The following is a 14,718-nucleotide window of genomic DNA, read 5'->3' as shown; positions in this document are numbered from 1 at the left end:
CCAATAACTTACATATAATTATACCTTTTTTTACTATCTACAAGCAATACATTATAAAATAAAAATGTGTAAGGTGTTCTGTGTATGTATGTGTATATGTATACATATATTATATGTATATACGTATGTTCGATATTTACACATATAATCCATCCAGTTTAAAATTAACTTCAATATGTATATAACGAATTTTGCATTCTTTGCACACGCACACACGCACACGTATCTCAATATAAATTTTATATTTTCCAACATCTCTTATGCGCGATAATAAATCGTTTTTATTTGATTTTAAAATTGAAATTGGAAAAGTGTCATTTAAATTACTAATTAAATTTCAAAGGAATTTAAACTTCTTGCAACATTTTCCTAGTTTGGCGATTGCATAACCACTATTTCAAATAAGAGAAATGCATATATAAATGCAAGTAATTATTATATAAGATCTCTTTTCAACTCATCTTGAAATATTTTCAATTTTAGAGTTTTATTTTTAAAGTTACGTGAATAATGGATCAGTGATATAAAGTAAAAGCTGAAGAGAGATATATATATATATGTAACATGTAACTACATTTTTCAACTAAGCAGTGACAAAAGTTTCGTGTTCTTTTAAAATTACATTTCTTTACATGATATTTCTTGTAAGTCTCATATGGTGTTCTTAGAAAACTTATCGTAAGAAACTTTGCAAAAAATGTACAAGTATGTAAAATGCATAAATATCTTATACATAATATACCGTTACAAGGAAATATGAATTACAGAGAAAGATGTAAGACATATCGTTATTCACAAATTCTAGATTACATTTTGCAATCATGAAAATAAAATTATTAATATTGATTTCCTAATTGATTATCACACACACACATATTTAGGCTGTGTTCCAAAATTCATTGCAAGCGCTGAAAATCTATAGTATACATCACGTGTACTAAAGATCTCCAGTACTGTCAGTGAATTTTGGAATACAGTCTTAATATGATAGTTACATTTTTCTTTTGCGTATCAAACAAATATATACTTCTGTTTACCATCTATTTAGCGTGGTTCAGTATCATATGCATTAATATTTTCACTGTTTACAATGTATTACGAACATAATTTCATTTATAATTGTCTCTATTATTACCGATTCTGGCTTTGATTTATATTGAAAATATACAGATATCGAAAAAAATCGCCTATCTTTTACAGAAATTGCTATACAATGGAGAAACAATTATACTTGAGCATGATATTAGTTACTTTAATATAGTTTAACGATCAATGATCATGGTCCACTCTCGTCGTGCGTTGATCGTCACACTTTGAAAGATTCGACTCATTATTACACATGTGCGTTCTGTACCAGATTAACAAAATGAATAAATTTTTATTTAGGATTCAAGATCGAATTATTTTTTTTTTAGACAAGGTAATAAAGTATTAGCATTTACCTTGTGTTTTAAAATTAGCTATTTATAAAACAGTATATCTTACAAGTTATTTTTAGGAAAAATTCTTGCCTATAGTGAACAGATTCATAAATATTACACAATTCTAGAAAAACAAGGCATCATTTCCACGCTTGCTTTTGAGCTTTCTGGGATGCTAATTTTTTGGTGACGTACGATGAGATCAACAGCGCTGCGAGTACTATCACAATAAGATAATAATCGAAGTCCTCTTTTAGGACGTCGAATGTTTTAGATGGTGCCACTCTTGTGTAAAACAGGTCTGCAAATGTTACAATAATTTTGTGTAAGAAGTCATTTGTAAATATGCAAGTTTAAAATCAAGTACGTTAACGCGATACTCACCAAGACCATGTACAAAAACTAAACAAGTACTTTCAAGGCCACTAGGACTAGTATAAATACCCATAACCCTAGAAACGCTTTGATTATAATTAATAATAGCATCCATATGGACTGGAATCTCTGGCATGTATGGTATAACTCCTTCTTCTCGCATTTCAGGATTAATAGGTCGTCGTGGATCCACCATCATCCACGGCAATTCTAATATTCCACCATTAGCCAAAGCGACTGTTGGAAATATATTAAAATACCATAATTAAATGTACGAGTACCGCTTAATTCATATTTGAACACATCCAGGTAATTAAAATTGGATTTTCCTTTCAGTTTATCGAACCATAATTTTACATACCTATTATATGTTTGCTTGTGATACCCTTTTCTGTGATAGTTTCCTGCATATATTCTATAGATGCCGGAAAAATGAAAGCTTGTCTTTCTACAATTGGCAATTTTGTCGTTGCTAAAGAAGAGAACACTGAAACGTTCAATAATCGTTATAAGTTATTGAATTGACAGTACAAATATTTCGGAAAAAAATAGCCAATGTGTTCAAAATTAAATTGGCGATAAGAGCTCTAATTGTTTACTTATATCGGAAATTTTAGTTGCAAATAAGAACTATTTATGCCCGACAACCTTTTATATATTTTTTCTAAGATAGAAGTGATTCTATATCTTAAAAAACCCAATATTTTTTTATCTTAAAGTAGCTAATGGAACAACAGACACGACCAATTGACAAAATTTTTTTCTTCCACGGTACAGATGTGTACGAACTGAGAGTGGTCTTTACCTGTGGTGTTACTCTGTATCTTTCCTTCGTATAGTTCCAACGTAGCGATTTCTGTTCTACGTCCCTTCTCATTAAAATAGCTGTATACCAACCAATTTTCCGAGTGCACAATATGGATTGGACTACGTACTCTCTTGTGTGTGATAGAAAAAATCATAGCCCCAGATACTACATCTAATAGATATAAATTAAGCGTATCTGTAAAATGAGAAAATGTTAAAGCGTATCTTCGATAAATATCGATTTGCATGACGATGGGAAAGGATATACTTACTTTTATGGGCATGTCCGATGCCTTCTGTCACTATGGCCACTAAATTAGGATTGATGTACTTATACAATACTGATCTATCACTCAAGACTCTCCCTTGAGAGTGCACACGTTCTATCGGATTCTTCGCTACAACTTGGGTTATTTTTTGGTTTCTCGGCGACAGCAACAGCTCCCACACTTTGTGAGCGATTAATTCCTGCACCGACCATTAAAATGATCAGGGTCCATCGATATTGTGAGAATGATACAAATTTGTATATGCTAAATATATATCCACGTAACAATAACAAACCTGAGTTGTGCTGTACGAAAGAGAGAAGCCGGATAATATTCCTGTCGTTTGATCAGCAGTAAAAAGATACGTATTTTTCCCGAGTGAAGCTGCAACCGCGGTAGCGCTCTCGGGATAAACGTGGACTTTATCCCGTGCGTCAAGAATGAGGATACCACGTAAGAAGTCATCGGTCGCTACATGCAATAACATAGACTGTTTTATTTTGTAGCCAAGTTTCACCAGTCCGTCCAACGACTGTCCGGTAATCGGATTAAAGGTATATATAACACCCTGTCCGGTTTCCTATTGTAACGACAAAGAACAATGTCAGATATGAGATAAGTATGAAAACAAGAGTTGTACATTTACCGTTGAACGTAATACATAAATGTGCAGCTCACCTTGTCTTCTGCTAATAATGCACATTGAGGTGGATGAGGGAAATGCCTGCTGCCCCTCTGCACGTACAAGATCATCGTGTCAGACAGTTTTGTGAAACCGCGGATATTAGGTAGCCTGAGTTGCCAGATAATTTCACCTTTTCTGGTTTCAATACCATACAACTGCAAAACAGTTTAGAGCGTAATGATTTGTAATATGAGATGCCGCCCCCCCCCCCCATGGTCTACACGGATCCATACCTTCCCGGCGGATGTAACGGCTACGATCATTTTGTGCAAACCAAATTTATCTTGCACCAGATCAATACGCTGATTGGACTGCTGAGGTACTAAATCCAGTATTGTTTGAAAGAATGCTCTGGCTTGGTTAATCTGTGAAGTAATCCTTCGAAGAAACATACTTAGAACGTCCCCTGTTTAAAAGCAACGTAGCAAAATTAGAAGGCACACATCCCCGAATGACTGTACTATTACAATCTATGGGTTGGATGATACAGCGGGATATAAAAAAAATTAGACGCTGCCTAGGAATTTAATAGCAAACTGCATATACTATGATTATTAAGCCGTTGGTATTGCGTTATGAAATTTTTCTCAGCAGGTCCAATGACGTATGCGACGATTGTAGAAATCATAAGAAACTTTTCATGCATTTTACACAGGTTATCATGTATCAACGAAATTGCTACATTATTTGCGTCAACAACAACTTCATTACATCTGAACCCAACCATATCGAATATCCAATGTGGATATCTTATTTCTTGCAATATAATCATGCAGACAGCAATATAATAACTGTATTATTTTTAGAGGTATCCTAGACTCCTAGATAATCAACACGTATATACATACGTATATACATCTTTCAATATCTTTAGGAGCCTATACATCGCAATGTTATACCATGCAAATGTAAGTCTGTAAATAGCGATAAAACAAAGTACTGCATTAAAACCAGCCTTCCTGCTCCACTACTTACATGAACTGTCTACATCAATACCTGCCAGCAGCCATTCACAAAAGAGAGTTAATTAATATAACTTAACAAGTAGGTTGTTATCAGAAATTGAATCGTTGTGTTGTGCCGATAAACAATATGTTGTTTTAATAAGAGTGTTATTAATTAAAACAATAAGCTTCTTTATAGTATTCAAATAATATTATATGTGACCGCATACTTAGGAGAGAGTAAGTTATGGCATAATATCTTGGAAGTACGAGTAACAGTGCGTTTCACACATGTGACATATTATAATAACAGTTATTCAATAAAGATATATTATCTTATTTCTGGCATATCCTCTCATTCAGTAGCAAAAGGAACACGTATAAGATTTATAATATGCTATATCAACAGAGTTACACAGAAAATATTCAATCAAATTCAATAGTGAGAGATAAAAAGTCCTTTTCCGTTCGATTTATACTACTATAGGTTTTTTTATATTTTATATATGTATATAAATAATTTTACTTACTCTCTTTCTGGTCGAATTCCGTTTCGATAGCTTGATCCCTGTCGGACATAGGCAATTCCATAATTTCAACGGCCACAATACTGGCGAGTGCTTCTTCCCTTGTCCATACCAGTTTATTATGTTGCAATAGCGCAATGCTGTGATCTTGCGAGGACAACAAGTGACGGCACGTTATCCCTTTCGTTTGCCGCGGGCAAACGGATGCCATTATGGTTGGTGATTGTATAGAAGCGTGAGTCAAAGTAACTGATAAATCAGGTATAAGTGCGGACGATAACAGATTTGTAGCCGTTATTTCTATTTTCTGGAAGTAAAATAACAAATTTGTAAATAAAACTGCACTAATAAATCTCACTAGAAATAGCAGAAAACACGTTTTGGTGCTTACTCCATTTTTATATGTTGTTTCCAAAAGTATTTTCTCATTATCAATGGAAACAACATAAAGAGTTGCGTCACCGTCGATATCTCTCTGTATGGGAGTTGGAGAGAACTCCCCGATAACTAAAATTCGCTTTCTTTGGTCATTATCGGCATTAATAGAAATTACAGGTCCTTCCCCGAGTACAGACTCCAGTTTATATGGCCCTTGGGCGCCAGCCCCGAATATCGTATTTATCGTTACTGATTGTGACTGTGCATTCGTATCGAATAGATGTACTAAGAATACCACAGCCAAAGAACTGTCTCCCTTCAAACACGCCAAGTACGGAGCTGCTAGAACACACCTAAACAAAATTACAGCCATTTTAAATATCGCAATGGATAACACATTAGAAAAGATTATTTATGCAAATAATATCACGGAATAAGTCAATTTAACGTACGAATTTAACATACAACAAGAAAAGAATGTAAATTTAAAATTACTTACTCTGTCTCTCGACTTATGAACGGCGCGGAAACTCTTCGGGTTTTCAATTTTTCACCGGTCTTGCTGTCATAAGACGTTACTTCCACTCCGCTATTATAAATGGGTAATATATGATGCAGCGTTCCATCTTTGATGTGCCACTTTACATCTTTTATCCTGGAAAACGATAAATTTGTATCCGTCGATCATATACGCCAAAAAGAAATATTCAACACGTCAAAGCATCTCCACAACTTTGCAAAATCAATATGTAAGATATTAATTTTCCATTGCAACAAAAAACCTTCAGGTATCTATATCTTATTGCGTGTATGCGTGTATATATTACTCGACGTGGCGGTCTGAATGAAAATACAGAGCACTGAGATTTAAGATAATTGACAACGGCACAGAGTTACGATTAGAGGTGTGCAGAACATATATCATTGACCGTGCTTTGAATAAAGATGGAAAGACCTGTCAGCAGAATACAAGCCCAACGTTGTAAACGATATAAACGGAGATACATGTCTGTAAAAGTAATGGATTATGTTTCACATAAGTCTTCGACGTATCAAGTTCTCAAAGGCTTTTAATACACGACTACATCCCCACTTTGTATAATATCCGGAAGCACATTTTATCTGTCTTCTATCAACTTCCATTTATTAAAGATTTAGGAAAAGGTAATATAAATTGTATATTTTTTTTTGGTAAGTGGTAAGATTATTAAAGCAGACTTTTTGTACGTATAGGGAACGTATCAATAATTCGTTGCTCCGTACAAACCTGTCGACGTTTGGCTCGGCTATCGGCCATTCGTTAAGTATATGCCCGGTCGCCAAATCCCAGGCGCGAACGATGGCAGGAACACCTCCGCTCACGGATATCAGATCTCCGTCCGCGACACCTCCCAAGGTTCTGATATGCCCGCCATAACCTTTCTCCAACACTCGCCTCCATAATATTTGGCCTGTTAAAATCGTAAACATCATTAATACGTTTGCTCCGATCTAACAAATCCCATTTCTCGGCGTGCAACGATACTCTCTCGACGTGGGATAATATTTAATTTATGACATCAACGCGCACGAAGATGTGCTCAATCATTGTAATCATTGTAATCGTCGTGTTGATAGACGAGAAAATATAAATGGCAATGAAACGACAATTAAACGTCAAAGGGGGCCGGAAATAAAAGGCGCAACGCGTTCTCCATTAACCGGGAAACGAAATGCGAAAGATAAAAAGACACCGAGAAAGATCGTAAAATACTTATATTTACCCGACTTCAGATTAAGCGCGGCAATAACGTTCTCCTCGGTGGCGACGATAATCTTCTTCGCCGTGGACACCGTGTCGAAGCTGGCGAATTTGATTTTCCCGACGTAGTTCTGCCTCCTGAAACATCCCGCGAATACGATATTAATTCACCCCCCCCCCCCGGGCGGGGGATGACGAGCGAACGGATAGCCACGGATGGCGGTCCTCGTGATAACGTTCCCACGGCGCTATCACTCTCCCCCCCCCCTCCGCCCCGCCTCACTCACTCTCTGCATTATTTAGAGGTTGCTTCGATCACTTACCAATCGAATTTGCCGACTTGGTCCTCGTAGAGGCACAGGGAGAGATTGAACAGGCTCACCAGCACGATCAGACACTGCAGGATCGGCGCGTCGACGAGGAACCGGTTGAGGTTCCCACGGAAGGACCACGCGCACGGGGCCATGGCGATGACGAGCGCTCCGGCGCGCGAGAGGTTATCCGCGACGCGCAGAGCTTGCCCCCTTCGCACGGCACACGGTCGCCTCTATACGCCCCACTGCGCCCTGCGCCCTAACGCTGTCTCGGCTGACCTCGCTAACCTCGCTTATGCGCTTATGTATGTATGTATGTACATACGCGTGTACGTGAACCACCGACCGACGACCGACGTGCTATAGCAGCTATACAGCATCAATGGCATGGAGATCGAGATGACGACTGACGACAGTGACGACCAGACGACCAGACGACGACGTCGCACGCACACCTTTGCAGACCATTTGCACTGTTTTGCACCCCGCTGATCCCGCGCCGGTCAACCCTCGGCTCGCCCCGCCTCGTGAGCTCATCCCCTCCCCCCTCTATGCACGTACTCGCGCCTCGCGCGACAGAGCCAGGCGGACGCTGTCTTCATCTGACACGTGGTCGATCCAGGATTGACCCGTGACGCTGGAGTGCCCCGTGCCATTACGATTCCACTCCACGTGCACGTGTAGGTATAGTCTTCTAATTTGTGACAAGGGCGAGCTCGTGGAAAATTAAGTGACATAATTTTTATAATTTTTTATTTTGAACCCAGTTAGAATTCAGCGTGACGGTTCAGAGAAACGAAAATTGCTTGACTCTTCACGAATTCGAAATTATTATGATTTGAATGTTTTATTCTTGCCTAGTATTGATAGGAATAACTGAAAATATTTCTGATGATTCGGAAAAGTATGTGTAAAGTTGGAAATTATAGAAACTTTTATCTCGCGGGAAACTTAATGAAAAAAAAAATAAATTGAAAGGATATAGAACTAAAGTTACGTATCTCCCTCCTCCTCGCTCTTTGCAATCGTAATAATTGAAAATATAGATAAAATAAACAGATTGATAATTTAAACACGACTAAATAAATGAAAACGATCATACTTCTATAATATTTTATATTTTCATACATTATTGCTATTAAAATATTCTCCAACTTATTACATATAGAAGTAAGCTTTATAAAATAAAAAGTTAATAAGACTTCAAAGAGAGAATCGCGATTGAAGGATCGGAAGAACAAGACGAAATATACGTAGCTAACAGTGTTGCAAACTGCACTATCTCGTAAATGTTTTTATTTTATCGTTTATTTGAAAAAGTCGTTTTCAAAATACATGTAAATAAAAAATAAATGCTTCCTAGTGCCATATAGAATATGCCTTAATGCAGTCATGTTACTCACATTGCAATTGTCATTGAATAATTCTTCGACAAGGAAAACGAGATAATCGAAATTAATTTCGAGGCCACTATTTGTTACCGATTATCAGATCGACAGCAAAAGAGTGCATTAAAAGCATAGAAAGTAACATCGGTTATAGAAACGTACGCCCTTTTGTAAAGTAAATTTACAAAATTAATATGAGGTATCTCATTGTTGTGAATTTATAAATCGTTATAGATCTAAAAAATTTGTAAAAGCGATGGGAGCGCTCTCTTGTGCTGTCCTGTTAGTATATAAATAACGAATTTTCTGTTACATATACGAAAATAGACAAATGTTTATAAATTATTCATAATTAAAGTTACATATCCTAGCACATATACATATATTTGTAATTTCTACAGAATTTCTACTCCCACATCGTTTGGTTTTTCCTTGCATTCTATCTAAATTGACAGTATTAAAAGTTGCATCTTTACTTTCACATCTTTTATACCTTTTCTTTCTGTCCTCATATTTCCCGTTTCGCCCATTTACACGCTAAATTGTCCCGTTTAAGGATTATATTTTGTTTACGTGCAATCTGTTGTGAGAGCGTTATTCACGTACGCAAGTAAAAGTTAGAAGCAGATCCGCGATGACTAGATTATCTTTACATTTCGTACACTCATTCTTTTTATACTTATGTGCAATAGTCCATAATAAAAAAACATAGATGTTATCTTAAATCGTAATATATAACTTTGGTTCATAGCAATCCCTCAATAATTTCGTTAAAAAGAGGAAAGATGAGAAAGTAATATTCGCATCCTATGATCTCCGTTAAATGCAAAAGTTGTAAGTAGTGTAATTTAAATTACATCGTGCCCAAATTAAAGCTTATCGTTGGAAAATACAGGCATCGCACACATTGTAATGCACCCATCCTGTTAGTAGTGTTATCGTTATTGTTTCAATATATTAATTCTGCGATGAAATTTGTTCAATTTCAGAAATTATGAATGATATTGAACGCCTTTTACAAAAAATGCATATAAAATCGGAATAAAATTGACAAATATTGCATCGCTGTTGATAATTTATTTTACAACGTGAAGGAACAAACGTGCCTGTAGTAAGTACCTGGAAATTTGTAAGATAAGTGCACTACTTACAAAAAATGCGATCTATGCATTACATTATAATACATAATCGTAGTATATTATTATGCTTAACTAATGCATTATTATACATATGCAGGGGTATACATATACATATCAAAAGTTTAAAATATCTTAAATTCCAATAAACGAAGATAAAAGATGCTAGACTTGGTCATTTAAGACACATTTTTAATTTAGGAAACATTCTAGCAATTTATTTTCGTCAATTTTGAAAATAGACAAACATATATTATCGCTAAATAAGTATACGCACATAATTATTTAGCGATTATTATATTTTATTTCAAACATGTGTCACACAAATCAAACAAAAGACAGGCATTAACTGCAGCATTTTAATTAATCAAATGATTCCGCGATAAGACCTATTGGCGCACAAAGATTTCAGGGGAGTAAGAAAAATCCAAAATTACACCGTAAAAGATAGATTCGATGAAAATTTAGAGTATGCTTCTATGCTACATTATGTACACCTAGTAAGCTGTAACATGCCTTTTTGTTTGCTCCTTATAGCATTTTGAGACTAGTACAGCCAAAACGATCATTGATCGCTAAGCTTTCTTATGCAACCGTAAAATTCGTGTTTGTAAACTAATTAATATTAATGACGAAGATTATAAAAGCAAAGTTTATGATTTTGCTTATCTTCTTTTAAAAATAAGGTGTGAAATTATTTCTGCAAATAATTATCCATTCTCAACCACTCTAGTATTAAATGTTTTTCTCTCGATCCAATTTTGATATATTTTAAATTATTTGAGAATTTGTTTCAAATATAAAGTTCAATTTGAGAACATGGTATTTAATGCCTGTTTTACAAATGAAAAGCATATGGCACAAAGGTCCTATCTTTTATATCCTACAAAACTTTCGAATATAAAAAAAAACATGACCACAAGAATAATATCCATTTCATCGATTTATCATTGCGTTTTTAGAGAGCACGTGTAATATCTGTATTCACAAAACTTGACTGTCTTTAGCTAAACATAAATAGAAAAATCTGTTAAAAAAAAGTACAATCGCAATTATGATCGTTTAATAAGATAATGAATTAGAAACAATGATACGGGCTTAACTTTACAGCAATACTTATTTGTACAAGATATCTATCTTTCTAAACAATCGCACTAGTTTTCCCGTAAATTTTTATGTAAACAATTTTCGTACAAATAAATGGAAGAGAGAGTGAGATGTACTATAGTATTTAAGAAAATACATTGTGCTATATATATATTTATATATTTCAATTTAGGTGGACTTTGCATTGCTGTGTAATTGTTATCAGCGTTTTATGTTATCATCAACTGCTAGCTACACTTCTTTTGATTATTAATTTTGTAAAGAATATTCACGTGAATTCGAATAATGTTAATAAGCGAACGCGCACAATTGCAAAAACTTGTGCAACGTTGAAACCCCGTTACAAGCACAAACGAAAAACATTACGTTATAAATAGAAAGCTATATTAAAAATCCTGCGGTACACGTATAAAATCATACTACAATATTCTCCGTTTATAATTAATCAAATAAATATTAATGCACAATATTAATTCTTTCAACACACAGACACGTTGCAATTCTAAATAACAAATGTCTCATTATCAAATTGAATTTGCGTAATTATTACGTAAAGTCGATTTTCCTTCTCTAGTATTAAGAATACTATGAAATTTCCGTGTTGTGTTATTTTATGGCAGTATTCTGTATCCATACTATACATTTCTTATCGGAAGTATCGATAAAAATAAAAATCTCAAATGCCCCAAAGAATGGAAAAACAAACGTGCTACTTCTGTCTAAAGAACCATTATACACACCAATTTCTCTGGCTATACCTTTTAAAAATTTCCGTATTTGTTAGTAAAAAATATATATATATATTGTCTAGAACCGATTGATTAAGAGTGCTTGCAAAATTTATTTGATTTTTCGTTGCTATGGCACTGTACGTTTAAATAATTCTATGACGCCAGCTTTACATCTCGTAAAACTCTTCGGCAGGTGATTGTTACGATTAGCTATCGCGTTGTACGTACTAAAATCAATGTTCCTACTATTGTAAATGTAAAAAAGTCGAAAATCTGGCAGCCCTGATAAGTAAAGCTTCGAGTTCGCTCAATGCTTTTAATCATCACAGCACATTTACACTGTATTATCGATGTGCAAAAAAATTTTCGCGAGCCGTTTTCCACTAAACTGACTAAATTGACTGCACATTACTATGGTCAAATATCTTTTTATCATTATGCAAATATATGTATAAATGCAAGTTTAAGGAAAGACACCTGCAAGCTTGTAACTCGTAAACTTCCTCCTGCAAATGCTAAATATTTATTCTATCCTTTTATCTTCTTACTTTCTCGTTGTCTAAACTTTCTGGTCGTGAATGACGTGAATTAACATCGCGACTCGCATTGAGACCAGGAGGTTTTCAAGTTGTACTCTTTCCGTAATACGGTATATTCTATAGCTGCCAGAGAATAATTCGTTAAAATGCACGTACTCTGTTCCATCTTCTCTTTAAACCATTCATATTATTTCTTTGCGCGATCAAATTCATTTTCATCCGTTGCTTTATATACGCGTATACCTATATGATTCCCTTCAATTCCTTTCGTCGTTTATAACACAATGCACCTTCTTTGTCGACGTTTTTGCGGCTCAGGTCTTAAAACGGCGCGCACCGCCTCGTCGAATACCTGCTTCAATCCACGTTGCGTCAGAGCGGAGCACTCCATATATTTTACCGCGCGGATCTGTAACGAACATTGGCGCTTTGCTATACACCAAACTAGTCTAAATTATATATAAAATAGGAAGCGCGATTTAATTCTACGTACCTTGTTTGCCAGCTTTTGTCCCTGTTCACGCTTAATAGCACTAAGGCCCTGTTCAGCTAAGGCAGTAAGCGTTTCACGGTCATCTCGCAAGTCTATTTTAGTTCCGACGAGTATCATCGGTGCATCTGGGCAGTGATGTTTTATTTCAGGGTACCATTTACTGGTGACATTTTCGAACGACGAAGGGCTCGTTACTGAGAAACAAATGAGAAACACATCCGTCTGAGGATAGGAGAGAGGACGCAATCTGTCGTAGTCTTCCTGCCCCGCCGTGTCCCACAGCCCTAGACTGACCGGAATTCCGTCGACCACCATTGGCGCGGAATAGTTGTCAAACCTAGGCAAAACGTTACAAGACTTAGACCATGTACGGCGTCATAATTTTCAATTTGTTCATCACCGTTCGTCGAGTAGCCTACTTTAAATCTCCGTTAAAGTAAGAAAAATAAAAAGGAAAGAGGTTTTATATATTCGCCGCTTATATTTTCATTTTCTCGTTTATATATATCAGCTTAACTGTGTACATCTCCAACTGTGACAAGCTATATGAACCAATGAAGATATTGCCGAGTGAGATTAGTACCGAACAAAAATAGATTTGTGAGAATCTAAAGGACAGGAAGTAACAAAAAGATGACTGGGAACGAATTACTTCCCGTACGTAGCAGTTAGGTATCTCATACGCCGCTATTATTATTAGCCACTCCTGTTCGATTGGTCTAAGAAAGAGAAACTAAGGCAAAAACCATGCTGGCAAAGGTATCCCTTTAACCGGCTGCAGCCCCTAAGGAGGGCAAGAGAGCCCTCGTCGGAGGAAGAGCAGACGTACGCGATCTCGACAACGTAGAGACATACTTACACGGTAGGTACATACTCCCCGGGAAAACTGTCCGTCGTGTACGATATCAACATGCAGGTCTTTCCTACCGTCCCATCTCCTACCACTACACATTTTATCGGTCTACCCGAGCTCATGATTTATTATCTACAAGAAAAGACACACATAAACATCGTTAGCGTCTCGCTACCAGTCTATAACCGTCCAACAATATTCAATCTATTATGTTCGGTTATCTTGTTAAGTCTCGAAACGCGATATAACAAATGTTACGCCAGATATATTATTAACGAAACGAGAAATAGCAGTAGCGATTCTAGTCGGCCGACTCTCAGGACGACATGATTATTACAATTGAAAACACAACAAACATAATAGACGTACTTATTCACAATTAATACACACGCGGTACACTCAATCGGGAAGTCCCCCGTCTTGAAATTTACACAATCTATATACTCAATAAGGACGAGGGTGGACGACGATCGCGAAATCTCAGAAAATCCCATAAAGCATAAAATTTCGCGTCCGCGAGTTCGCGGAAGCGGTTCTCGCCTTCTCGGATCCGCAAGATATCCCGCTTCACCGCGCTCCGCGCTCGTTCTTCCCGAAAAGGGCTCGCCCTAGGGCCGCGCCGTCGGCCGTCGCTCGCGCGCGGCGAGTAAACAAGGACTCGGCCCGCTCGGCCGGCCGAGAGACGAGGGGGGGGAAAATCGTCCGCCGCACTCACCGTGGCGCGCGAGGGAGGGGAGGGTGGTTTCCGCTTGAAAAATCCGTGTGAAAAAATCGCCGTGCGCGACGGCGACGACGAACCCGACTGCGGGGGTTGCTGCGAGCTCGCGGGTGCTCGCGGGTGTGCGCGCGCGCGCGCGTGTACCGTGTTCGCCGCGCCGTGTCTCGTGCTCTCTCTGGCGGCCTCGGCGTGTTTTTGTGTGTCGCTGCGTCTCAAAAAATCCCAAAAGCGGCTGCCATGACAGTGCGCCGCGCGATTTTCGGGGGACTGAACGGGACGGGGGCCGGGGCCT

At 37.1% G+C, this 14,718-nt stretch overlaps 2 protein-coding genes across 8 annotated transcripts; both read right to left on the bottom strand.

Moving 5' to 3' along the window:
• Positions 1 to 223: 223 nt before the first annotated feature.
• Emc1 (ER membrane protein complex subunit 1) lies at positions 224 to 7,978 on the bottom strand. 4 transcript variants are annotated; one of them, XM_077411785.1, is made up of 16 exons: positions 7,471 to 7,978; positions 7,170 to 7,285; positions 6,674 to 6,857; positions 6,362 to 6,415; positions 5,906 to 6,061; positions 5,420 to 5,759; positions 5,032 to 5,335; positions 4,533 to 4,553; positions 3,791 to 3,963; positions 3,551 to 3,712; positions 3,168 to 3,452; positions 2,876 to 3,071; positions 2,602 to 2,799; positions 2,158 to 2,268; positions 1,806 to 2,033; positions 224 to 1,722 (listed from the first exon to the last, which is right to left on the bottom strand). In XM_077411785.1, exons 1-16 carry the CDS (start codon positions 7,611 to 7,613, stop codon positions 1,562 to 1,564), a joined length of 2,832 nt encoding a protein of 943 aa, XP_077267911.1. In that variant the 5' UTR covers positions 7,614 to 7,978; the 3' UTR covers positions 224 to 1,561. The 4 variants fall into 4 exon arrangements, with proteins under 4 accessions (XP_077267911.1, XP_077267910.1, XP_077267912.1 ...); XM_077411784.1 differs by having other exon boundaries at positions 2,158 to 2,283; positions 7,471 to 7,976; XM_077411786.1 differs by lacking the exon at positions 4,533 to 4,553 and having other exon boundaries at positions 2,158 to 2,283; positions 7,471 to 7,975.
• Positions 7,979 to 8,711: 733 nt separating this feature from the next.
• Positions 8,712 to 14,710, bottom strand: Mtl (Rac family small GTPase Mtl). 4 transcript variants are annotated; one of them, XM_077411804.1, is made up of 4 exons: positions 14,571 to 14,710; positions 13,715 to 13,840; positions 12,856 to 13,192; positions 8,712 to 12,771 (listed from the first exon to the last, which is right to left on the bottom strand). In XM_077411804.1, exons 2-4 carry the CDS (start codon positions 13,828 to 13,830, stop codon positions 12,637 to 12,639), a joined length of 588 nt encoding a protein of 195 aa, XP_077267930.1. In that variant the 5' UTR covers positions 13,831 to 13,840; positions 14,571 to 14,710; the 3' UTR covers positions 8,712 to 12,636. The 4 variants fall into 4 exon arrangements, with proteins under 4 accessions (XP_077267930.1, XP_077267929.1, XP_077267932.1 ...); XM_077411803.1 differs by lacking the exon at positions 14,571 to 14,710 and adding an exon at positions 14,424 to 14,566; XM_077411806.1 differs by lacking the exon at positions 14,571 to 14,710 and adding an exon at positions 14,078 to 14,394.
• Between the last annotated feature and the right edge of the window lie 8 nt (positions 14,711 to 14,718).

This window comes from Temnothorax americanus, unplaced genomic scaffold (genome assembly GCF_048541705.1).
Source record: "Temnothorax americanus isolate GAGA-0224 unplaced genomic scaffold, ASM4854170v1 Scaffold3, whole genome shotgun sequence".
NCBI classification, from domain to species: domain Eukaryota; kingdom Metazoa; phylum Arthropoda; class Insecta; order Hymenoptera; family Formicidae; genus Temnothorax; species Temnothorax americanus.
The sequence above is the reverse complement of the archived record's forward strand: the minus strand, read 5'-3'. Positions and strand labels throughout refer to the sequence as shown.

Coding starts and splice junctions, on each gene's coding strand:
- Mtl (XM_077411804.1), bottom strand. CDS start 13,830: ATGAGCTCGGGTAGACCGATAAAATGTGTAGTGGTAGGAGATGGGACG. Junction 13,193..13,714: donor GGGGAGTATGTACCTACCGT/GTAAGTATGTCT, acceptor CGTTTTGCCTAG/GTTTGACAACTATTCCGCGC. Junction 12,772..12,855: donor GACAAAAGCTGGCAAACAAG/GTACGTAGAATT, acceptor TGTTCGTTACAG/ATCCGCGCGGTAAAATATAT.
- Emc1 (XM_077411784.1), bottom strand. CDS start 7,613: ATGGCCCCGTGCGCGTGGTCCTTCCGTGGGAACCTCAACCGGTTCCTC. Junction 6,416..6,673: donor GCCGAGCCAAACGTCGACAG/GTTTGTACGGAG, acceptor TTACTTTTACAG/ACATGTATCTCCGTTTATAT. Junction 3,713..3,790: donor CCGTTACATCCGCCGGGAAG/GTATGGATCCGT, acceptor ACTGTTTTGCAG/TTGTATGGTATTGAAACCAG.